This window comes from Galeopterus variegatus, unplaced genomic scaffold (assembly GCF_000696425.1).
Source record: "Galeopterus variegatus unplaced genomic scaffold, G_variegatus-3.0.2 Scaffold614, whole genome shotgun sequence".
Classification (NCBI taxonomy): domain Eukaryota; kingdom Metazoa; phylum Chordata; class Mammalia; order Dermoptera; family Cynocephalidae; genus Galeopterus; species Galeopterus variegatus.
Genome location: NW_007726725.1, coordinates 533,398 through 556,968, shown reverse-complemented (window position 1 = coordinate 556,968; position 23,571 = coordinate 533,398). Strand labels below are relative to the sequence as shown.

Here is a 23,571-nt window from a genome sequence, read left to right as displayed (position 1 = left end):
GCCTGCTCCCGCTGTGCCACCGGCTACTGGGGCTTCCCCCACTGCAGACGTGAGTACCCCAGTCTTTAGGGCACCTGTGCTGGGGGCAGGGTTGGCTCTCGATCCCCAGGGGGCCTTCCTGGTGAAGGGGATCAGCAGAAAACGGGGACACGGTGGTCAGGAGAGCATTACAATGCCTGCAGATGAGCCCTGCCACCTCTTGCCTGAGGACCGTAGGTAGCTAGCGGCCCAGGCTCAGGGTTGCTGCCAAAATGCTGCCACCTCTCTCTCCCTCTTCTACAACAATGGGGCCCGGCCTTGTGGCTGCCACGAAGTGGGTGCTACGGGCCCCACGTGTGAGCCCTTCGGGGGCCAGTGCCCCTGCCGTGCCCACGTCATTGGTCGTGCCTGCTCCCGCTGTGCCACCGGCTACTGGGGCTTCCCCCACTGCAGACGTGAGTACCCCAGTCTTTAGGGCACCTGTGCTGGGGGCAGGGTTGGCTCTCGATCCCCAGGGGGCCTTCCTGGTGAAGGGGGTCAGCAGAAAACGGGGACACAGTGGTCAGGAGAGCATTACGATGCCTGCAGATGAGCCCTGCCACCTCTTGCCTGAGGACCGTAGGTAGCTAGCGGCCCAGGCTCAGGGTTGCGTAGAAGGTTCTGGTGGCCAGCAAGTGGTCTGCACGCCGCAGCAACGAGATTAGTGGTGGCAGCCATCCCCATGTCAGAGGAGCGACCTGAGACTCGGGCCTGGGCTGGGTGGAACCTGGGCAGGGGGTCCCTAGCCTGGACCCTTCCCCCGTGGCCACATCCCCAGGGCTGCAGTCGGGCCTCTGAGTCGGGCGGGACGAGAGCACAGGGGTCCCTGCCTTGTGCCTGCTCCCCACAGCCTGCGACTGCGGTGCCCGCCTCTGCGACGAGCTCACGGGCCAGTGCATCTGCCCGCCGCGCACCATCCCACCCGACTGCCTGGTCTGCCAGCCCCAGACATTCGGCTGCCACCCTGTGGTGGGCTGTGAGGCATGCAACTGCTCAGGGCCTGGTGTTCAGGAACTCATGGACCCAACCTGCGACGTGGACAGCGGCCAGTGCAAGTGAGAGCCCAAAGCGGGGTCTCCAGAGCCAGCATTTCCATTCGCAAGCGGGTCCTGGTGCCTACCCTGCCCCCATTCGTGGTCTCCTTCAGTTCTTGGACACCACCCGGGCGGGGGACGCATGCGGGCTCTCGCCTCAGCCCGAGTGACCAGGGGTGGAGGGACACCCAGCCAACTCCTGCCCCCACTCACAGGTGCAGACCCAACGTGGCTGGGCGCCGCTGTGACACTTGTGCTCCAGGCTTCCATGGCTACCCCAGCTGCCGCCCCTGCGACTGTCACAAGGGGGGCACAGTGCCCGGCGTGTGCGACCCTCTCACAGGCCAGTGTTACTGCAAGGTGAGGGGGGCCCGGGCCCCACCTTACCCCTCCACCCCGCCTCATCAGCTGAAAGGTGTCCTTGGGGCCTTCCTAGACTGCTAGGGCTTCCTGGGAGCTTCTGGGGAATCACCCCAGTGGGCAGGGGATGGGAGCCACGGGGGGTCGGGGGCCCAGCACATGGCTGACCGACCCTTGCTTCCCCCCGCCTGCCCCCAGGAGAACGTGCAGGGCTCAAGGTGTGACCAGTGCCGCCTGGGGACCTTCTCCCTTGATGCTGCCAACCCCAAAGGCTGTACCCGTTGCTTCTGCTTCGGGGCCACAGAGCACTGCAGGAGCTCAGTCCACACTCGCCAGGAGGTGTGCTAATGGGGGACAGAGGGGCTGGGACTGAGAGCAGTGCCACCTCTGGGAGGGCACACGTCTCCTGGACTGGAACATGGGACAGGGCCCTGCAGCATGTGTGGGCATCCACCCTGTGCGCATGCCTGTGTGCCCACTCATGTGTGCCCACCCATGTGACCCACACGTGTGTGCCCACAGTTCGTGGACATGGAGGGCTGGGTGCTGCTGAGCGGTGAGCGGCAGGTTGTGCCCCATGAGCGGCAGGCGGGTACAGAGCTGCTCTATGCGGACCTGCGGCACATGCCGGACGCCTTCCCTGAACTGTACTGGCAGGCCCCACTCTCTTACCTGGGGGACCGGGTGAGCAGGGGCATCAGGTCTGGGGGAGGGTGGTTCGAGGATGGCCAGGACCCCTGGGAGGACTGGGAGGGGGCAGTGAGGTTACATCCAGGGAGGGAGAGCTCTGTGAGGGTGGCCATGAACCCTGCAGGCCTGTTCTAGGAGAAGGAGTGGGAGAGAGAACCCGGGCCCAGACCACAGCCAGCTCTGGGGACAAGACCTCTGTTGTCAGACTCTGGGCCTGTGGCCGGGGTCTGGCCAGGTCACCTCCCTTTGTCCTGTCTGCAGGTGTCGTCCTATGGTGGGACCCTCCACTATGAACTGCACTCAGAGACCCAGCGCGGAGATGTGTTCATCCCCACAGAGAGCAGGCCGGACGTGGTGCTGCAGGTAGAGGGGGGTGCACATGGCCTGGCAGGCGGTGGGTGTGGCCGGCAGGGACAGTGGCCAGCCCCGTTGCTGGCCTCACTGGCCCTCGTGCCTCTCTAGGGCAACCAGATGAGCATCACGTTCCTGGAGCCAGCGTACCCTGCACCTGGGCACATTCACCACGGGCAGCTGCAGCTGGTGGAGGTGAGTGAAGCCAGCCTGGGCACCCTGGGCCCCTGGACCCCAGTGTGGCACAGGGAAGGCCAGAAGGGGCCTGGCGCTGCTGTGCCCGTTCTCTGTGATGAACAAGAATCCAGGTTCAGGTGGGGTGGTGGCCAGTGGGCCTGTGGCTCCACGCACCCTTGGCCCCTTCCCCCTGAGCTCCTCTTTGTGTGTCCCCACCTCTCTTTTTGATTGTTAGTCTTTTTCTTATCTTTTTAGAGGAGCTCTTTGTAATTCTTGACACGTGTCCTTTTTGGGACTTCAGAGTAGCAGCCAATTCTCCCAGTCTGTAGCGTATCCTAAGATGTCTTTTGATGAACTGTAGTTACATTTAGTGTTCTCAAGTTTACCAATTTTTCATTTGCAGTTAGTGTTTCTGTCTCATTTAAGAAAGTATTTGTCTCTGCAAGATCAGAAAGTACTCGCTTATATTTTGTTCTGAGAGCTCAAGCTCTTTTCTCTGCGTGTTTAAATTCTGAATGCAGCAGGAGTTGATTAGTGTGTGTGGTGTGAGGTGGGGATCCACGTGCTGGTTTTCCACCTGGGTAACTGACCGGTTTTTCTAGCTCTATGTGTAACCTCCTCCTGCCCTGTGATCTGCATGCCCCTCTGTTTCTATGGGAGGGCTGGTTCTGCCCCACTGGGTGTGGCCCCACCAAGGTCTCAATCTTGGACCTGCAGGGGAACTTCCGGCACACGGAGACCCACAATGCTGTGTCCCGCGAGGAGCTCATGATGGTGCTGGCAGGCCTGGAGCAGCTGCAGATCCGTGCCCTCTTCTCACAGACCTCCTCAGCCGTCTCCCTGGGCAGGGTGGCACTGGAGGTGGCCAGCGAGGTGGGCGGGGGGCCTCCAGCCAGCAATGTGGAGCTGTGCATGTGCCCTGCCAACTACCATGGGGATTCGTGCCAGGTGAGGCGGGGGGCCAGCGCCAGGCCCTGAGGCTGCCCCCGCCCATGCGCACTGTCCTCTTGAGCATTCTCCCACTGGCCCTCCGCTTCCTCTCTGTCCCTGTTCACCAGCTGCCTGCCTGCCCCTGGGGCTGCTGATGCCCTGTCCCCTGACTACCTGTGCATCCACCGCTCTGCCTGCCCCTCCACACGCACAGTGCTGTTTATCCATTTCCTGCCCATTCCAGCCCCCCACCCTCCACTTTACCCAGACATTATCCACCACCCATCCTAACGCCCACTAACCATCATCCACTCATCCCCTTCCTGTTGTGTGTCCATCCACCCACTCATCTGTCCGTCCAGTCTAGCATGGCTCCTACCGTTGAAGGAGGTTTGTGGCTCAACACTCCCTAGTAAGAGATGTTTGGAGTAGGAAGAGAAGGTCCTAGCCTCCGTGGAAGGGGGTGTCACCAGCTCCAAGGCCCAGCTGTTCCTGAGCCAGGCATCTGTGTGGCTTTGGAACTTTATCCTTCTGCCTGGGAGACAGCGCCAGATGCTTGGCCCATCTCCAGCTGGTCAGGGCCGGGAATCCCTGCCCATGGCCCAGCCTCTGAACCACGGACATGGTATCCCGTGGGCAGTGCTCCCAGCAGCCCCTAGCCCCATGCTCGGTGAATGCAGTATTCCCGAGGGTCTGATGTGTGAGCACCTCCCTGATCCGCCACAGCTTTGGGCTGGACCTGCCTCCTTTCCTTATCGCTGATGCCCCACCCCCACCTCCCCCAGGAATGTGCTCCTGGCTATTACCGGGACATCAAAGGTCTCTTCCTGGGCCGATGTGTCCCCTGTCGGTGCCACGGCCATTCAGACCGCTGTCTCCCTGGCTCTGGCATCTGCGTGGTGAGTAGGGGCCTGGTTGGGGGAGGGGTAGCCACCAAGGGCTTAATCAGGCACACCGGAGAAGACTCCCCCTTCAGGGCTGTAGTTGCAGGTAAACTGAGATCCAGAAAGAAGAGAGGTGCCCTGGGTAGGGCCCTGGCTGGCCTTGGGCATGGAGTTCCTGGCAGGGCTGGGGTGGGGATTGACCCTGCCGGCAGGATGTGGGCCTCTACTGTCAGCTGACTGCCCCCTCTGCCCCAGGGCTGCCAGCACAACACCGAGGGGGACCACTGCGAGCGCTGCCAGGCCGGCTTTGTGAGCAGCAGGTCCGAGGACCCCACAGCTCCCTGCATCAGCTGCCCTTGCCCACTTGCAGTGCCATCCAACAAGTAAGCGGTGCCAGCCCCTCCAGGGTCAAAACCCCGGACAGTGGCCACAGTCCCTTCACAGCCTTGCCCCCTGGAGCCCCACCATCTGGCAGCTGGTTGGGCTCACACAGCCCTCTGCAGAGGTCCCGGCAGCTGGGGTGGGCCCATTAGGTAGGGACCCCTACACTTGGTGCCTGGCCTAGCCTGGCACTGCCCAGGGCCGGGTGGTGTGCAGATGTGTGTGGCCCATGGTTCTGTTCTTGCAGCTTCGCTGAGGGCTGCATCCTGAGAGGTGGCCGCACACAGTGCCTCTGCAAGCCGGGCTACGCAGGGGCCTCTTGTGAGCGGTGAGCCAGCGGTGGGCAGGTGGAGGGGCAGCATGGAGCAGAGTGTGGCAGCAGGGGGTGGCTCAGGCCACTGACGTGCTGCCCCCGCCCCCAGGTGTGCACCCGGCTTCTTTGGGAACCCACTGGTGCTGGGCAGCTCGTGTCAGCCCTGTGACTGCAGTGGCAATGGTGACCCCAACATGCTCTTCAGTGACTGTGACCCCCTGACGGGCGCCTGCCGCGGCTGCCTGCGCCACACCACTGGAACCCGCTGCGAGAGTTGCGCTCCTGGCTTCTATGGCAACGCCCTGCTGCCTGGCAACTGCACCCGTAGGCGTGGGCACGGAGGGTCGCACAGGGCTGGGGACCTCCTGGGTGTACCTAGGGGCAGGCCATGTGCCTGGGGCAGGGGCCCAGCTGGGATAGGGTATGCCTGGCCAGGTCCCGGTGGGCAATTGCGGGCTATGGGGTGGGGAGGGCCAGGCAAGGACCCTTGAGTGAGCGGGCCACTGTGTGGTCCAGGCAGCCTTGATCAATGAAAAGTGGAGGGCTTGGGACTTGTAAGGGCTTCCAGGGGGGTGGAGGAGGGTCTGAGGCCATCATCACATCTCCCTTCTGCAGGGTGCGACTGCTCCCCATGTGGGACAAAGGCCTGCGACCCCCACAGCGGGCGCTGCCTATGCAAGGCGGGCGTGGCAGGGCGGCGCTGTGACAGCTGTCAGGTGGGCTGCCTGGTGGTGCCTTGGGAGGGGTGGGGCACAGGGAGGAGCTGTGCTTGAGGGGAGGGGCCTCGGGGTGGAGGGGGAAGCCCTGAGGGTTGGAGGTCCACCCCGGGGCTGGGGTCCAGCTTTCAGGTGCAGGAAGTATGGTCTTAAGGGCCAGACAGGGCCATGACCGCAGCCTGTGCCACAGGAAGGACACTTCGGCTTCGACAGCTGTGGGGGCTGCCGCCCATGCGCCTGTGGACCGGCCGCTGAGGGCCCCGAGTGCCACCCCCAGAGCGGGCAGTGCCGCTGCCGACCAGGGGCTGGGGGACCCCATTGTCGCGAGTGTGCTCCTGGCCACTGGGGGCTCCCTGAGCAGGGCTGCAGGCGTGAGTGCGGGTGGCCACAGGAGGGTGGGCAGGCCTCGTGGGGCACCCCGAGGCCCTGGGCCCACCCCACTCACCTGCCCCTCCTGCTATAGGCTGCCAGTGCCCGGAGGGCCACTGCGACCCACACACGGGCCGCTGCACCTGCCCTGCGGGGCTCAGCGGGGAGCGCTGTGATACCTGCAGCCAGCAGCACCAGGTGCCCGTGCCAGGAGGGCCAGGGGGCCACGGTGTCCACTGCGAAGGTGGGCCCTGCGCCACACCCCTGCTGTCTTTCTACCCTCCCCCCTCCACCTGGGTGGTCAGGGCTCCCTACACTGGCTTGGTGACCCTTGTGTTAGCCTCAGCCTCCCAGAGTGTTCCCAACGGTCCCTCTCAGTTTCCCAAAGGACCCCGTGACTCCATGCTAACATCACACTCAGCCCTGGGCCCCTAAGTCAGTGCTGTGGCCCCAACACTGAACCCACCCCACCAGCTGACCCCCGCTGGCTCTGGACCCTGCCCAGCTGTCCTAGTGCTGGCTTCCTGGCCTCCTCACCCCTGTGATAACCTTTCAGCTGACCCTGGGATCCCCATGCTGACCTCTGATCCCCCACTAACCTTGTCACCTTCATCACAGCTCAGTCTCTAGTCCCAACTCCGTGACCCCTATGCTGACCCCATGAGCCCTCTGTTAGTCTTGTGACCCTATGTTGACCCCATGAGCCCACACTAACCCCATTGCCTTCATTCCCTACTCCCCTGGCTGCCACCATGACTCTGGTTCTGGCCCTGTCCCCTTGCACTGACCCCACTGTCTCCCCTGTGTGGCCTCACTCTCCTGGCTGACCCTTTGCCCCTCACCCTAGCCTGTGACCCTATGCTGGCCTCGTGACACTAGCTGACCCATGCTCCCCTTCCCTGACCCCCAGTGTGTGATCACTGTGTAGTCCTGCTCCTGGATGACCTGGAGCGGGCCGCTGCCCTCCTGCCGGCCATCCGTGAACAGCTGCGCAGCATCAACGCCAGCTCCATGGCCTGGGCCCGGTTGCACAGGCTGGAAGCCTCTATTACTGACCTGCAGGTACCCAGCGGCCGCGGCCTTCCTGTCCCCTTCCCCCTGCAGGCCCTCACTTTACTCTCCCTTTCCCAGAGCCAGCTCCGGATCCCCCTGGACCCCCGCCATGAGACAGCCCGGCAGCTGGAAGCACTGGAGCGGCAAAGTGCAAGCCTCGGGCAGGACGCACAGCAGCTGGGCAGCCAGGCAGGACCCGGGACCCTCCCCTCCACAACCCCCCCAGGAGACTCCTCACCCCAGAGGCCCTTGTCCCTCGGGACCATCAGGCCACCCTCCAGCTCCCTTGCCACCCCTGACTCATAGCTCAGGCCCCGACATGCCCACATCAGCAGGGGCTGTGGGCTGATGGGGCACTGCACCCACAGGCCGCGGGGTCCCGAGACCGGGCGGGCCAGCTGCTGGACAGCGCAGATGCCACACTGGGCCGGGCGCAGACACTGCAGGTGGCCATCCAGGCGGCGGCCCGCGCCCTGAGCGGTAGGTGATGCTCAGCTGGCCGATGCTGTGGACTCATGGCAAGGAGGGCCACCTTCAGAGGGCCAGGGTTCCCTGGAGGGCCACCATTTGAGCTGGGCCTTGAAGGACTGGCAGGCTCTATGTGTTTAGATGGGGAGATGGCACCTCTGGAGTAAACAGCAGGGTAGAGTCAGGCATGTGGCCAGGGCACGAGGGCCTGTGGACCCCTTCCTCAGCCCCCCTGGGAGTATACACCAGCCAGATGTTCACGCTCGTGAACTCCTTAATTACAAGTGAGACGTGCGATCAAGATGAGAGACTAGGGCTCCCTGAGCCTGCATAATGGGGACCTGGCTTATCCGGAGGGTCAGAAGTGTGAATCCAGCTGAGAGCTGGCCAGTGGGCAGGGGGTGGCCCGGCAAGGAGCCTGAGGAGCAGGCTGGGCAGACAGTTACAGGGTGCTGGGGCGGGGGCTGCGGGAGGCGAGGGGGTGGGCAAGAGGGGCCATCCAGGACATTCTTAGGTTCTTTGCTGGTGTGCTGCTGAGGATGCTCGAGCCTCAGGCCAGCCCCAGGCCCTGATGGCTCCCCACCCCCACAGAGCTTGAGTCTCAGACAGGCCACCTGTTGCCGGCAAACGCCTCAGCACCATCAGGCAAGCAGCTGCACCAGACACTAGCCGAAGTGGAGCGGCTGCTCAAGGAGATACGGGCCCGTGACCTGGGGGCCCCACGGGCAGTAGCTGAGGCCGAGCTGGCTGAAGCCCAGAGATGTGAGTGGTGTGGCCCGTCAGACGGGTAGGAGGGGGAGGGACTCGGCCTGTGAGGCCTGGGCTGAGGCCAGCATGGAGTGGCGTCGGGTTGTCTTCCAAGGGGCAGGTGGGTGCTGGCAGGCAGCAGGCAGGGACCAGGTGGAGATCAGAGGTCATGAAAGGATATGGCTACTGGCATGACGAGCCACACACCCGGCTCTTGGCCAGTGCTGGCCCATGTGCAGAAGCAGCTGACTAGCCTCTGGGAGGAGAACCAGGCACTGGCCACTCGCACCCGTGACCAGCTGGCCCAGCACGAGGCTGGCCTCATGGACCTGCGCGAGGCACTGAACCAGGCAGTAGGCACCACACAGGAGGCTAAGGAGCTGAACAGCCGCAACCAGGAGCGCCTGGAAGAGGCGCTGGTGAGGGGCCCAGCTCCTGCTCTGTCTCCCGCTCTCCACTCTCATGCCTTTCCTCCCCCATGACCCCCTTTTGCCCGTCGCTTCCTGTACTCCTGTTCCACTCCTCACCTTTGTTGTCCCCAAATGCTTCAGCAATGGAAGCAGGAGCTGTCCCAGGACAATACCACCCTGAAGGCCATTCTGCAGTCCGCCAGTGACACCCTGGCGCGAGTCTCTGGGCTTCTGCATGGCATGGACCAGGCCAAGGAGGTAAGCACAGCCCCCGGCCCCTCACACCCCCTCCCCAGCAGCTCATGCAGGGTGCACCCTCAGGGTCCCAGGGCCGGGGTCGGGATGAGGTCCTGCTAACCCCACCTGCCCCCAGGAGTTTGAGCACCTCGCTGCCAGCCTGGATGGGGCGTGGGCGCCACTGCTGCAGAAGATGCGGGCCTTCTCCCCTGCCAGCAGCAAGGTGGATTTGGTGGAAGCCGCCGAGGCCCATGCAGAGCAGCTGGACCAGCTGGCCCTCAACCTGTCCAGGTGCGTGGCCCAAAGAGCAGGGACCCTGGCCCACCCTGGGGATGCAACTGAAGCCCTACCCAGGGCCTGGAGAGGCCACTGATGTGTGAGGGATCCTTGAGGGAGAAACCCCTGTCCCCTAAGGTGCTGGTCTTCCTCGCCCCACAGGAAGTCAGGGCCCAGATTGGCAGGAAGCAGCAGGAGTGGTGCACCTGGCTGGCGGGAGGGCGTGACAAGGGCCCAGGGTTGGACGTGGCAGCTGGCTGGCCTCCTGCTGTGATGGCAGGAGGGGGCAAGCCAGGCTCAAGGTGCCAGTGCCCCCCCCACCCAAAATGCCCCTTTGACCCTCCCACCTCCGGCCACAGCATCATCCTCGGTGTTAACCAGGACCGCTTCATCCAGAGGGCCATCGAGGCCGCCAATGCCTACGGCAGCATCCTGCAAGCCGTGCAGGCTGCTGAGACTGCCTCCGGCCAGGCTCTGCAGCAGGCGAACCACGCGTGGACGGTGAGGCCTGGCCCTTCTGCAGCCCCAGCCTGAGGCTCCGCCCACCCCCACCTCCCGCCAGGTGAGTTTGAGCTGCCTCCATCCTCATGTCCGCAGACAGTGGTGCAGCGGGGCCTGGCGGCCCGAGGCCAGCAGCTGCTGGACAACAGCAGTGCACTGGAGGAGGCCGTCCTCGGGGAACAGCGGCGACTGGGCCGTGGTGAGTGCTGGGGTCCGTGGGGCACCTTGGGGGCCACCTGGGCATCCAGGCCTCGTGGTGACCCTCAGCCTCCAGGCTGCATCTGTGTGTCGGGCCTATGGATTGTCACCAGGTGACTCAGGGTGGAAAGTGTAGAGGCCTGGAGGCAGCTGCCCTGTGTGTGAATCCCGTTCCCTGCTTCCTCAATGTGTCCACCCCGGGACCCCTGCAAAGGCCTATTGTTCACCTTGGCCTGTGCCAAGGGCCATAGCCAGAGAGGGATAGCCTCTCAGGGGGCGCTGGCTGCCACCAAGGTGCCAGGAGGTAGGATGACGTGGGACCAATTGTGATTTTTCCTGCTCATCTGTGGACCCATTACCTTGCTGGCCTGAGGGTCACGTGCATGCTGTGCTGTTGGAAGAGAAAGGGGAGGTGTGGGCGCCCAGGAGCCCTGAGAACCAGGGTACTGGCTCCTCTAAGCCTCTGTTGTTTTGTCTGTAAAATGGGAGGATTACACCTTCCGTGGGACCAGAGGTCTTCAGGGAACTGGGCTGCCCCAAGATGGGGCTCCAAACATCCACCTAAGCTAAGGGCCCGGTGTCTCTGTCTAGCTTTCCATGGGTCAGGAGGACCAAGGTGGTCACCCACGTGCTGGGGTGGGGACTCTTGGGGACTGAATCTTCCTCCCCCACAGCGCGGGCCATCCTCCAGGGCACTGGGACCCAGCTTCGAGACGTCCAGGCCAGGAAGGACCAGCTGGCGGCCCAAATCCAGGAGGTACAGGCCATGCTGGCCATGGATACAGGTATGTTGGAGCCTTGCCTGGCCTCGCTTGGCACTGCTGCATCCCCAGAGGTGAATGGTATGCCTGGCTCTGCCCCGAGGTGCCATGCTAGCCACCATGCAGTAGGGCTGTGACGGTGGCCACATGTGGTGGGAGGAGGCTCCTAATGGGCAACACAGGACCAGATGCTGGGACCACAGGATGCCTCCCCAGGGGTGTGCCTCTGGCCAGGGACACAGACAATGAACCCAACAGCCTGGGTGTTCGGTGCAGACACAGGCCATGGGAGCACTTCCCACAGATGTGAAGGTGCGGCAGGTGGGGTGGCTCTGGTGGAGGGGGAGTTGGAGCTCCCCGCAGATGAGCCTGTTGACTCACAGGAAGGGCTTCTCAGCATAGCTGGAGCCCAGGGGCAAGGTGGGGCCTCGGCCAGCAAGGATCGTGGCTCCTACTCAGAGAGGGTTCGGGCCAAAGAGGACAGGATCTGACCAGGTTTTCAGGGGGTCTCTATGGTTGCCAGAGGGTGGGTGGGAGGGAGGCTGGTGCCTGTCCTGGGATGGGAAGGACATCTGGGGGGCACTGAGGATTGGTTTTGACAGTGCTAAGCTACAGGGCAGGAGGGTCTCACAAGATCTCTGGTGGGGGTCAATGTCCCTGTTGCTGGCCCAGCCAAGGGACCTAGAGTCATGAAGTCAGAATGGTTCTTGCCACCCTCCTGCTGAGCCTGCCCTCCTGCCACAGATGAGACGAGCCAGAAGATCACTCACGCTAAGGCTGTGGCTGCTGAAGCCCAGGACACAGCTGCCCGTGTGCAGTCCCAGCTGCAGGACATGCAGAGAAACCTGGAGCACTGGCAGGGCCAGTTTGGGGGCCTGCGGGGCCAGGACCTGGGTCAGGCAGTGCTGGATGCAGGCCGCTCAGGTGGGCAGCAGCCCTCATGTGCCCCTGCTGGGGGTGGGTGGGGTGGGGAGGCGCAGTCTGAGGGCCGCCTCCCACCCTGCAGTGTCTACCCTGGAAAAGACACTGCCTCAGCTACTGGCCAAGCTGAGCCTCTTGGAGAACCGTGGGGCACACAACGCCAGCCTGGCCCTGTCCACCAGCATTGGCCGCGTGCGGGAGCTCATCGCCCAGGCCCGGGGAGCTGCCAGCAAGGTAGGCGCGAGTCCCAGGGGAAGGTGGGCTCCAGGAGGCCAGGTGGTGGATACTGACAGGCACTGTCCACCAGGTCAAGGTGCCCATGAAGTTCAACGGGCGCTCAGGGGTGCAGCTGCGTGCCCCACGGGACCTCTCCGACCTTGCTGCCTACACCGCCCTCAAGTTCTACCTGCAGAGCCCAGAGCCAGCACCCGGGCAGGACGCAGGGGACCACTTTGTGCTGTACATGGGCAGCCGCCAGGTGTGGGGCAGGCTGGGTGGCCTGGGGCCACACAGGCATCTGGTTGTTAGAGGGTGGTGCTTGGTCCCTGTCCTGACTGTATCTCCTCCGCCACGCAGGCCACTGGGGACTACATGGGTGTATCTCTGCGCAACCAGAAGGTGCACTGGGTGTACCGGCTGGGGGAGGCCGGGCCCACAGCCCTTAGCATCGATGAGGATATCGGGGAGCAGTTTGCAGCCATCAGCATTGACAGGTGGGAGGCTCTAGGAGAGGGCTGGGTACAGGGCCCGGGGACTCTCCTCACCCACACGTCTGCCCTCAGAACCCTCCAGTTTGGCCACATGTCCGTCACGGTGGAGAAGCAAATGATCCATGAGACCAAGGGTGACACTGTGGCCCCTGGGGCAGAGGGGCTGCTCAGTCTGCGGCCTGACGACTTCGTCTTCTACGTGGGGGGGTACCCCAGCAACTTCACGGTGAGCCTGGCCCAGCCTCAGAGCAGCCTTGGAGCAGGCTCAGCAGCCCTGCACCTCTTGTCCTGGGAAGTGCCTCTTGGTGTTTCGCCTCAGTCCATCCTGCTGCAGCCTGAGTTCCCACTGGTCTGTGCTGGGTGGGGAAGCGCCTCGGTCCAGGCGCCCTGACTATGTGCTGTGCCCACAGCCCCCCAGCCCGCTTCGCTTCCCTGGCTACCAGGGCTGCATCGAGATGGACACACTGAATGAGGAGGTTGTCAGTCTCTACAACTTTGTGAGGACCTTTCAGCTCAACACGGCCGTGGATAAGCCTTGTGCCCGGTATGTGCAGCCTGGCCCCAGCACCCCCGCTCACCCTGCTCTCCGCTGAGCCCAAAACCTCTGACCTGCAGGTCCAAGTCGACTGGGGACCCATGGCTAACAGATGGCTCCTTCCTGGACGGCTCTGGCTTCGCCCGCATCAGCTTTGAGAGTCAGATGAGCAACACCAAGCGCTTCGAGCAGGAGCTACGGCTCGTGTCCTACAGCGGGGTCATCTTCTTCCTGAAGCACCAGGCATGGCCCGCCCCTGCCCGCCCCGCATCCCATCCTTGCCCACACTGACCCTGTCCTCTGTCTCACTAGAGCCAGTTCCTGTGCCTGGCGGTGCGTGAGGGCAGCCTCGTGCTTCTCTATGACTTTGGCACCGGCCTGAGCGAGGCCATCCCGCTGCAGCCCCCACCACCCCTCTCCGCGGCCAGCAAGGCGGTGAGGCCAGAGCGAGCGGGGGAGCAGCGGGTAGGACGGGGGCATGGCAGGGAGGGCTGGTCGGCCACTGCTCACCCCGACACCTGCTCCGGTGCCCTCCAGATCCAGGTGTTCCTGCTGGGGGGTGGCCGCAAGCGCGTGCTGGTGCGTGTGGAGCGGGCTACAGTGTTCAGCGTGGAGCAGGACAACGCGCTGGAGCTGGCTGATGCCTACTACCTGGGGGGCGCACCGCCCGACCAGCTGCCCCCAAGGTGAGGATATGGTGCCTCAGGGTGGTGAGACCCAGCGTGGCCTGGGCTGGGGCTCAGAGGAGGCCACCCCTGACCCTCGTGCCTGTAGCCTGCGGCGGCTCTTCCCCTTGGGAGGCTCCATCCGTGGCTGCGTTAAGGGGATCAAAGCCCTGGGCAAGTATGTGGACCTCAAGAGGCTGAACACGACAGGCGTCAGCTCCGGCTGCACTGCGGACCTGCTGGTGAGCTGCCCTCCTGAGACCCAGCTGGGCAGTGCCCTCTCCCAATGGGCAGGGCGGGCACTCAGGGATGGCCTCCGCAGGTGGGACGTGCCATGACTTTCAACGGCTACGGCTTCCTGCCCCTGGCGCTCCCTGATGTGGCACCCCTCAGTGGCGATGTCTACTCTGGCTTTGGCTTCCGCAGCACCCAGGACACCGGTCTGCTCTACTACCGAGCATCTCCGGTGAGCCTGCCCCTGCGCCCCCTGCAGTGTACCTGGGCCTCTCCCTGCCCGCAGCTGCCCACCTACCTGCTCAGGAAGCTGGAGGGAGTGAGTTTGCACCCTTGGCCTGGCTGGCTGACCTGGCTGCTGTCCCCAGGACGGTCCATGCCAGGTGTCCCTGCAGCAGGGCCATGTGACCCTCCGGCTTCTAAGGACTGAGGTGAAAACTCGAGGAGGCTTCGCCGATGGTGCCCCCCACTATGTTGCCTTCCACAGCAACACCACAGGGTAAGCCCCACCTGCACCCATCTGGGCCTGTTCTTCTCAGGGCGAGGGGTGAAGCCTGGCCCTGAAGGAAGGGTCAGGCAGGGCTGGGCACACACCACCCTCCCGCCTCCCAGGGTCTGGCTGTATGTGGATGACCAGCTGCAACAGATGAGATCCCACCGGGGGACACGCCCTGGGCTGCAGCCCCAGCCTGAGGGGTCACCACGGCTCCTCCTGGGAGGACTGCCTGAGTCTAACACCTTCCACAACTTTAGTGGCTGCATCAGCAATGTTTTTGTGCAGCGGTGAGCTAGGCTGGTGTGGGGGGCACGGTCCCAGATGTCCACCCCAGCTGCTGACTGGCCACAACCCTCCACAGCCTCATGGGGCCGCAGCGCGTGTTTGACCTGCAGCAGAATGTGGGCGGCGTCAACGTGAGCACCGGCTGTGCCCTGGCTCCTCGCAACCAGACCGCAGGGCAGGGGCCACAAGGACTCCGCGCTGCAGCTCGGAAGGTGAGCACCAGGGCTGGTGTGAAAGCAGAGCGGGGGCTAGGGAGGCCCTATGCAGATGGGCCCTGCATCCTGTCCATGCCCACAGGCCTCCCGCCGCAGCCGTCAGTCTACCCAGGACCCTGCCTGCACACCACCCCTGCACCTCAGGACCATCCGAGACACCTACCAGTTTGGGGGGTTCCTGTCCAGTCACCTGGAGTTTGCAGGCGTCCTGGCCCCCTACAGGGACTGGTAAGGCAGGGCCAGGCTTGGGGGGCACAGAGGGTTTGCCTAGGCTGACACCCTGCTTGGCTTCTAGGCCCCACCTCTCGCTGCTCGTCCGCCCTCGTGCCCCCCAGGGCCTCGTGCTCTTTGCGGCCCCCCTGACGACCAGCAGCCCCTCCCTGGCACTCTTCTTGAGCCACGGACACTTTGTCGCACAGACGGAAGGCCCTGGGCCTCTGCTCCGCGTCCAGAGCCGCCAGCACTCCCGGGCTGGCCAGTGGCACACGGTAAGGGGCTGGGGCTAGGAGACATGGGCATGGTCCTGTGAGCACCTGCCTGACCTTCCCCCTGCTCACCCCCAGGTGTTGGTGCGCTGGGAGAAGCGTCGAATCCAGCTGGTGACAAATGGGATCCGGGCCTGGAGCCAGGAGAGCCCCCGCCAGCAGCCCCACGGGGAGAAAGAGGGCCCTCGGCCCCACACCCTCTTTGTGGGGGGCCTCCCTACTGGCAGCCACAACACCAAGCTGCCGGTGAGAACTGTCTCACCCCAGCCCTTGCCTCTGGCCTGTCCTCACCGGCGTCCACCTTCCCCAGCAGCCCCGGGGCCTAACCCAGGCCCGTCTGTTCCCCACAGGTGGCCACCGGCTTCAGTGGCTGTGTGAAGAGACTGAGGCTGGATGGGCGGCGGCTGGGGGCCCCCACACGGACAGTGGGGGTCACACCTTGCATCTCAGGCCCCCTGGAGGAGGGCCTGTTCTTCCCTGGCAGTGGGGGAGTTGTCACCCTAGGTCTGTGGGCACTGGTGACACCAGGCAAGGTGGGGGAGGAGCCACGCCAGGGTTCTGGGAGGTTCTGGGAAGGGGCTGGGCCTTCCTCTCCCATCACAGCTTCTCCCTGCAGACCCCCTGGGGGCCACGCTGCCTGATGTGGGCCTGGAGCTGGAGGTGCGGCCCCTGGCAGCCACGGGCCTGATCTTCCACCTGGGCCAGATCCAGGGCCCCCCATACCTGCAGTTGCAGGTGTTGAAGAAGCAGGTAAGCCTGCTGGAGGCTTCGGCACCAGGGCTTCACCTCCTCACTCTGGGGGTCTTGGGTTGGCAGGGCCTGACCCTTCCCCCCACCCCAGGTCCTGCTGCGGGCAGACGACGGGGCAGGCGAGTTCTCTACATGGGTGAGGCGCCCCACAGCACTGTGTGATGGGCAGTGGCACCGTGTGGCAGGTGAAGGGCCCCTACCCTGCCAGGGACACCCCACCTCCCACCCTTCTGCACAACAGGGAGCCTGGGCGGGGCCCAGGGGCGGGGCCAGCCGTGGCAGTGGGTAGGGCTGTGGCTGGGCTGGGAGGGCCAGCCATGAGGAGTCAGTCTGTCCTGCAGCTATCAAAGGCGGGAACATGCTCCGGCTGGAGGTGGACACACAGAGCAACCACACCATGGGCCCCTCGCCGGCAGCCTTGGCCGGCGTCCCAGCACCTCTGTACCTCGGGGGCCTGCCTGGTGAGTCTGGCCTCAGCCTAGGTGGGGTAGCTGCCCCCCCTGGGGCAGGCCCTGGGTAACCCAACTCCCACCCCGCTCTCCCATGATGGGGCAGCGAGGGTGGCTAAAGCTGGACAGGCAGGTGGGTGACCGATGCACGGGAGGGCCTGTGGGACCCACTCTAACCACCTTTCCTCCATCTTCCCTGCACCCAGAGCCCACACCGGCGCAGCCTGGACCACCCACCTGGGCAAGCCCTGGGCCTCCAGCTTACCATGGCTGCATGAGGAAGCTGGTGGTGAACAGGTCCCCTGTCGCTGTGACTCACACTGCAGGGGTCCAGGGGGCAGTGGGGGCCAGCGGCTGCCCAGCCCCATAGTGCAGCTGCCTCCCACCCCCAGCGTGGCTGTGCTCTCCCTCACACTTCTACCACGTGGTGGCAGCAGCAGTCACCTCCGCTGAAGCCCAGCCCAGGCCAGGTGCAGCAGGGACAGGCAGCTGCAGCGGGCTGGCCAGGCAGGCAGGGTCAGGGCCACTGCTGTGGCGCCCGGCTGCCACCTGTCCTGCCTCCTCGAGCCCCTGGCCCTCTACACAGCTTAGAAATTCACACAGCCCCTCCATTCACCACCGTATGTTTCACAGACAGAGTTTGTGTGTGTATCTAGACTCTAGGTTCTACGGGTGATAGATCTTATTTCTGGAAATGGTTTAAATTATATCTTTTTTAAAAAAAGGATAAAACACTGTAAAATGGGGTTTTTTATACTTTTTATCTCCTTTCACCAATTTTTAATAGTATAAAAGATCTGTAAGTCACTAGTTCCTTCTTAAGACAAAAATTAAAAAGCACCTTCCCTCTAACTAAGTGTTGACTTTAAATTTGAAAAGAAATGAAGTCCCAGGCAGGTCAGGCACTTGGGTCCGATGTAGAGGCAAGTAGGCCTGTGGGGGATGACCTCGCCCGTTGGGGACAACCTCGGAGATACTTCACCTCCCCTAATCTCCTCCCAGCCACCCGGCACCAAGTGACTGTCGCACACCATTAAGTCAAAGAACTTTCACAATGAAAACCTGCAGAGAAAGGGGAAGGGGCAGCTCTCACATCAGCTCCTGTCCTGCCAAGAATGGGAGGGACCACTGCAACTCATTGTGGGCACAAAGAAGAACTAGAGTTGGCAGATAAAAGAGAAAACTTTTATTTATTAGTGAGCTTAAACAGGTGAGGATATGCAATGAATCACAAACGCCACTACTAGACTCACAGGACTAGGATTTCTAATTCCTTAAGACAGCAAATAACTTAATCTAAACTCATATCTTCCTCTTCATCTTTCTTGTCTTTTGTGTCGTCCTCTTTCTGCTCGGATTTGGCATTGTTCTGCATAGCTTTGGCAAATGCTTCCACATCTAAAATTCATTTAAAAACATGAGGCCACTTTTTCTAAGCCCTCGCCCAGGCCTGCTGATCAGAGGGGGTGGGAGGTAAAAATTAGACAGCGGGGCCCCCACCCGTCAGCCCCACAGTATGCAAACTGAGGGAGAGAGGAAAAAAAAGGGGGCTCTTCCCTGGTCTTGGCCATGAGGCAGGGAGGCAAGTACTTACCGCCCTTGTTGGCGGCCTCCACAGCCTCCGCAGGCAGACCAAACTGGCACATGAGGGGGCCCAGTTGCCCCGAGGCCAAGGCTGCGCTGAACATGCCCAGGGCCTGCAAGGAAGAGCCACGCACTGAGCTTTGTGAGGGGGGCTGCACCCTGAGCCATGTGCTGTGAGGCACCCAACTCGAGCAGGGCCCAGAGATGCCAGCAGAGGGAGAAGCACTGAGGCCTGGGAGCCACCAGCTCTGCAGGTCACACATGTAAGGTGACAGGATACACTGCAGGCAGAGCAGAGGATCTCCCCCTCCTGAGCGAGCAGCAGGGGGAACCCTGGGCCGCAGCACCTACCTGCTGGAACTGGGGCGAGGTCAACGTGTTCTGGATCTCATCCGCAGTCTGTGGCAGTGACTCTCCAGAGGGCAGGTAGGGCAGCAGGCGCTCCTGGACGTCCGCGTTGGCAAGGATGGGGGCCATGATCTCTGGTGTCAGCACACTGGCCAGGTCCACTAGGGTGTAAGCACATGGCCGTCAGCAGCTCAAGCCAGCCCAGGTGCCAACACGGAGGCCGGCATAGACTCCAAGCCCTAGAAGCTGCTGGGCTTGGCGAGGCGAGGGGTAGGCAAGCATGGGATCTGCTCCGTGGCCACAGTGCCCCCGTGCCCACATGCAGGGCAGCAGCTCGGCCCAGGGACACATTCAGCCTGTGTCTCAGCCAGCCAGCGAAGGAACAGGACAGGGACAGCAGGCACCTTCACCCCCCAGCTTCATGCCAATGGAGCGCGCTCTTCACCTTGCTGGCCGCCTCCTGGCCCAGCCGGCACATTCATGGTGGCTAGGATGCTCTGGAGGTCACTCAGCTGGATGGGCTGGGTTGGGCTGGCTGCTGCGCTGGCTCCGTCACCTGAACTGGGTGCGGGGCTTGGACTAGTCGCTGAGGCAGCAGCTGGAGCAGTAGGGGCTGGGGTGGCGCGGGTAGAAGAGGTGGTGGAGGATGGGGTGACCGCTGCCGACTGGCTCCGGGAACTGGGAAGAGTGAGGGCAGCGCTGTAGCAGCCATGCTGTGACAAGGCACTTACAACACGTCAGTCCTACTCCAAAGGTCCAGGGATTATCACACAGGAATGGGCTCAGCCATGAAAGACCCTCCCTCGATGCTTATTTTGTCCATCCCCATCTCCTGCACTGAGTCTCCCTACAGAGGAGACACGAGGTGGCACTGGTGTCGCGGTGGCAGGATGTGGGACTCACCTGGAGGAAGAGCTGCTCGCTGGAGGTCCTCCACTCCCCAGTAAGCTGGCCAGGCCTGGCCCTGTCAGGGCCCCAAGCCCACCTGTGAGGAGCAAGGAGGCGTATGCTCAGGACTTCCCACAGCCCGGCCCACCCAGGAGAGCCCAGCCCACCTCCCCAGGCCAGAGCAGCTGGCACATCTGACACCAATGCCAAAGGACAAGTAGGGATCATGGTGAACATGGGAGGCCTCGGGAATGCGGGTGGGCGACAGCTTGGGCCTGTGCCCTGGAAGCTTATTCCATCCCATTACACTATTAAAATAAAATTCAGTCCAACCACAGCCAACATAATGAGCACTTCCCACGTGTCCAGCACACCTGCCAGCGCCCAACACAGGTGGATAGCAGGCAGGCCGATGGGGGACCAGTGGCCCCAGGCAGGATGTCCTGAGGCCACGCTCCCCTCGTGCCAAGCTGGGGTCCTCCCAGGAAGGCCTCATCTACCCAGCTCCCAGCTGACGGCGAGCAGGTGCCTTCCCAAAGGGGAGCCAGCACAGGGAACACTCTCGGACCAGCGCTGCTCAGGCTGAGCCAAGCAAAAGCTGAACAGAAACGCAGGCTTGACTCCAGTGGCAGCTGCAGCGGGAGCCGTCTTAACCCGCATCAAGGGCTCCAGAGAGCCGGGCTGGTGCCTCACCCAGTCCTCCAAGGCCGGCCGGTCCGATGAGCTGCATGAGCTGGCTGTGACTCATGTTCCCCAGCAGGCTCTGCAGGCCGCCCTCACCTGGAAAACACAAGGGGCTCAGCCCTGCACCAGCCCCACCGCACCTGGGTAGGGTGCCCATGCCACTGAAGGCTCCAGCTGCCCCCAAATGTACAGTGAGCGTCACTTGAAACGAAGCAGAGGTAGAACTCAGACACATCCTAACCCTTGAAGATGGGAGTGGGAACAAACCCAGGAACTGAAAACGGGGGCCTCTAATTTAGAATCTTTTTTTTTTTTTGTCTTTTGTCTTTTGTCTTTTTCCGTGTCCGGCAACGGATTGCAACCCTCAGTGTTGCCCCCGTACCGGACCGGGGACCGGCAACGGGATCGCAACCCTCGGTGTTGCTCCCGCGCCTCGCTCAGCCAGTGAGCGGGAACCGGTCTGTATGTGGGATCCGAACCCTCGGGCAGGAGCGCCACCGCGCTTCCCAAGCGGCGCACTTATCCAGTGCGCCACAGGGCCGGCCCTAACTTAGAATCTTCTATTCCCACTTAAAAATGACTGCCTGCACCACCAGGGCTCCAGTCATCTGCAGTGGACTGCAAGCTCCCAGCAGACACTGGAAGGGACCATTACCGCCGAGGGCAGAGAGCTCGTGGCCTCCACTCCCACTCGCCCCCAGCGCCCCAGGCATCGGGGGGTTGTTGAGATACTCGTTGACTTTGCGGCAGTGCTCCTCATCCTGGTCAGTCTTGGGCTCCTGCAGGGGAAAGGCACAGTAAGAGCCATAGCAAGGCAACAGATGCGAGGAGCTGGTACATGGCGGCTCACTTCTGAGCACTTGCCACAGGCATCCTCCACCTGGGTTACAGATAAGGGACCTCAGACAAAATCACTCGTGTACGGCCACACATCACCAAGGAGACAGGACCCAGCCTAGGCGCCTGACAGGGACAGCAGCGGCGCCTCCTGAGCACAGTGCTCACCCTGTGATGTCCCATCTGCCAGAATCACCGGTGCTAGATGGAATGCCCATCTCACAGATGGGGAGATTAGAGCCTTGACAGTACTTAGCAGCCTCCAGGCCAACCCCTCCCGTCATCTAGGGTATGGTTCTTTATACACAGTCTCCTTCAACCACTATCCAATGGCCACGGAAGGCCCTCAACAAATGAGCACACACATGCACACACATGTTCAAGTGTGTGCAGGATCATCAGACAGTGTCACCCTGCAAGTTGCCCCCAGAACTGTGAGACAAAACTGCCATGATGGTCCCTGAGCACCTGCCACAGACCTGCAGGGTGCTTGGGAAACAGAGTGAGGACAAGGCGGACCCAGTCCCTGCCCTTGTGGCAAAGGGGGAAGAAAAGTATCCAACAGGAATAAAATCAAAAATAAAGAAGATGGGAGGTGACAGAAGTTTGATGACGTGTCCCGGCAAAACTGTGGAGAAACATGTTTTACCTCTGCAGTTAGCAAACCACGGCCCCATTCTGCGCTTGCAAATAAAGTTTTATTGGAACATAACTATGCCCATTTATTTCAATATGCTCTTTGGCTGCTTTCACACTACTTGGGCAGTGGTGAGCAGCTGCAGCACAGACCACCCACCACACAAAGAGGAAGATATTTCCTCCCTGGCCCTTCACAGAAATGGTCCCCCCCACCCCACCCCTGGGGTAAGGGCAGCAGTTCAACCTCTGGCAAGGAACCCTGGCAATATCTGTCCAAACTGCAAATGTGTGTGCATTTCTTTCAAATGCACAAGCCTACTTCTAGCTTTTAACCTACAGATTATGCACACACACGGGAAATAATCTGTGTGACAGGTAAGTCTTTGCAATACTGCCTGTGATAGCACAAGACATGGAAATAAGCTCAACAGCTGCCAACAGGTGGCAGAATGAGTAGTAGCTGCTCAATCCACAAACACTCTGCAGCTATGGGTAAGAAGCCCTGTGCTGACACCCAGAGGCCTCCAGAACACACCTTGAGGGAAGAGGCAGGGCTCACGAGAGGTTGGGGAAAACACTGTTTCTGTGAGAAATATGACAGGGAGACTACACTGGGTCTTCCCTGCCTCTGCTTTTGGGGCCTCAGTGACCATGGAAAGGGGGCAGAGAAGGGGCTTTGAGAAGCATTCAAGCCAGAGACAGAGTACCTGTTGATGCTTCAGTGACACAGGGCCCAGCCTGCCCACCTGGGAATGCCACACCACGAACAGGAGCCTGGAGCAGCCATGAAAGTCTGGACTCTGGAGGAGTCCCCACCTCCATTCCCACCGCCCTCACCATCAGGTAACACTGAAGCCCTTATGTGCCATGCCTCAGGCAAGTTCAGTCAGCACCAGTTGGTTTGTGAAAGCCAATTCCCCCAGATAGTGAGCGAGTTTCTAACTAAACTACATGGTGACAAAAAAAGGCAAAACACAAAACAGACCCTTCCACATACCTGCATCCAAAAGAAGAGCCGCTTGGACCCTGCCTTGAACTTGAGGACGTAGACCCTCCCGCTGGGGCACTGAGGCACCCGCTTGAACTCGCAGTCATCAGGGAAGATGATCAAGTCCTGGCAGGCCACAAGAGAGGAAGGGTCAGCCTCGCACAAGCGTGCATCCCTGAGCCCCCAGTCTCCCAGGAAAAGAGGGCAGACCCTTCATCTAACGTAGCGGTGAGTAACGAACAGGGGGTGCAAAGATGGGCAAGTCACCAAGTTCCTCGCTAGCAGGATCCCCACAGGGCGGACGAGCCAGGGTCAGAGACACCACCACGAAGGGCAGGTCCCCGAGTGAGGGCCAGGAGAGGGGCTTGGTGCAGCGAACAGGGAAGATGGGCTTTGCGATCTTGAAGGATTTTTAGTAAAGACATCTAGGGACCAAATTCCAACTCTGACCTGCTCTTGAGTGTGACAAAGGACCACCCAGGGTGAAGAACAAGCACTAAATAAAGGGACAACCCCAGAAAGCTTTCTCGAGGGCTGTGATAAAGATCCGGTTTCTACAGACTCCTCCAGGCCCCTCACGATTCAAGTTCGAGGCGCACACAGTGACGGGTGACCACCGGGGCGGGACGGTCCCCACGCGGCACGGCTGGGGACAGCCACCGAGCCGACGTCGGAGCAGCACTCACGTCCTCCACGTTCCCGGACGGGTCAGTTGCAATATCACCTTTTTCATTTCTAATTTTTGTTATTTGAATCTTCTCTCTTCTTATTTTTGTCCATGTTCCTGGACATCCTGTCCTTCCAGCAGAAGTGGATGAGGGAGTCGTCCGTCTGCTGGATGTACACCAGCCCTTTCCGCTTGTCTGGGGTCACGGTGGTTCCTTTCAACGACATCTTCCCGGCCCGAAACCCCACCAAGTATTTGTTGGAGGACCCGTGGGAGCCCGGCACCAGGCTTGGGAACAGCGCGCCCGAAGTCGCCAT

The 23,571-nt window shown here is 62.0% G+C and overlaps 2 protein-coding genes across 2 annotated transcripts in view; one reads left to right on the top strand and one right to left on the bottom strand.

Moving 5' to 3' along the window:
• LAMA5 (laminin, alpha 5) overlaps window positions 1–17,471 on the top strand; it is a 47,265-nt gene extending 29,794 nt beyond the window's left edge. The window contains 47 exon segments of the mRNA XM_008570568.1: window positions 315–434; window positions 869–1,073; window positions 1,268–1,412; window positions 1,611–1,751; window positions 1,935–2,096; window positions 2,364–2,465; window positions 2,565–2,648; window positions 3,348–3,578; window positions 4,346–4,459; window positions 4,700–4,827; window positions 5,073–5,153; window positions 5,248–5,462; window positions 5,754–5,854; window positions 6,045–6,225; window positions 6,318–6,467; window positions 7,134–7,285; window positions 7,355–7,465; window positions 7,645–7,756; window positions 8,336–8,506; window positions 8,714–8,910; window positions 9,043–9,159; window positions 9,275–9,429; window positions 9,774–9,915; window positions 10,012–10,114; window positions 10,788–10,898; window positions 11,619–11,798; window positions 11,881–12,029; window positions 12,103–12,273; window positions 12,372–12,508; window positions 12,578–12,731; window positions 12,916–13,049; window positions 13,121–13,283; window positions 13,353–13,475; window positions 13,578–13,726; window positions 13,815–13,947; window positions 14,028–14,171; window positions 14,308–14,438; window positions 14,552–14,722; window positions 14,797–14,932; window positions 15,018–15,163; window positions 15,231–15,423; window positions 15,499–15,666; window positions 15,771–15,924; window positions 16,037–16,170; window positions 16,262–16,355; window positions 16,512–16,631; window positions 16,826–17,471. Of these exon segments, the coding sequence (XP_008568790.1) occupies window positions 315–434; window positions 869–1,073; window positions 1,268–1,412; window positions 1,611–1,751; window positions 1,935–2,096; window positions 2,364–2,465; window positions 2,565–2,648; window positions 3,348–3,578; window positions 4,346–4,459; window positions 4,700–4,827; window positions 5,073–5,153; window positions 5,248–5,462; window positions 5,754–5,854; window positions 6,045–6,225; window positions 6,318–6,467; window positions 7,134–7,285; window positions 7,355–7,465; window positions 7,645–7,756; window positions 8,336–8,506; window positions 8,714–8,910; window positions 9,043–9,159; window positions 9,275–9,429; window positions 9,774–9,915; window positions 10,012–10,114; window positions 10,788–10,898; window positions 11,619–11,798; window positions 11,881–12,029; window positions 12,103–12,273; window positions 12,372–12,508; window positions 12,578–12,731; window positions 12,916–13,049; window positions 13,121–13,283; window positions 13,353–13,475; window positions 13,578–13,726; window positions 13,815–13,947; window positions 14,028–14,171; window positions 14,308–14,438; window positions 14,552–14,722; window positions 14,797–14,932; window positions 15,018–15,163; window positions 15,231–15,423; window positions 15,499–15,666; window positions 15,771–15,924; window positions 16,037–16,170; window positions 16,262–16,355; window positions 16,512–16,631; window positions 16,826–16,989 (6,779 nt within the window). The 3' untranslated portion in view covers window positions 16,990–17,471.
• Window positions 17,472–17,782: 311 nt separating this feature from the next.
• ADRM1 (adhesion regulating molecule 1) lies at window positions 17,783–23,571 on the bottom strand. The gene is made up of 10 exons (XM_008570566.1): window positions 23,379–23,571; window positions 23,274–23,293; window positions 22,597–22,713; window positions 20,779–20,902; window positions 20,133–20,219; window positions 19,455–19,536; window positions 18,997–19,229; window positions 18,555–18,712; window positions 18,214–18,316; window positions 17,783–18,017 (listed from the first exon to the last, which is right to left on the bottom strand). Exons 1-10 carry the CDS (start codon window positions 23,569–23,571, stop codon window positions 17,911–17,913), a joined length of 1,224 nt encoding a protein of 407 aa, XP_008568788.1. The 3' UTR covers window positions 17,783–17,910.

What these genes read in the sequence shown, in the direction of transcription:
- ADRM1 (XM_008570566.1), bottom strand. Translation starts at nt 23,571, where the DNA reads ATGGCGACTTCGGGCGCGCTGTTCCCAAGCCTGGTGCCGGGCTCCCAC. An exon ending in GGCTCTTCTTTTGGATGCAG is followed by an intron (nt 20,903 to 22,596) that starts GTATGTGGAAGG and finishes TTTCCCCTGCAG; the next exon opens with GAGCCCAAGACTGACCAGGA. An exon ending in GGAGGCCGCCAACAAGGGCG is followed by an intron (nt 18,018 to 18,213) that starts GTAAGTACTTGC and finishes AATGAATTTTAG; the next exon opens with ATGTGGAAGCATTTGCCAAA.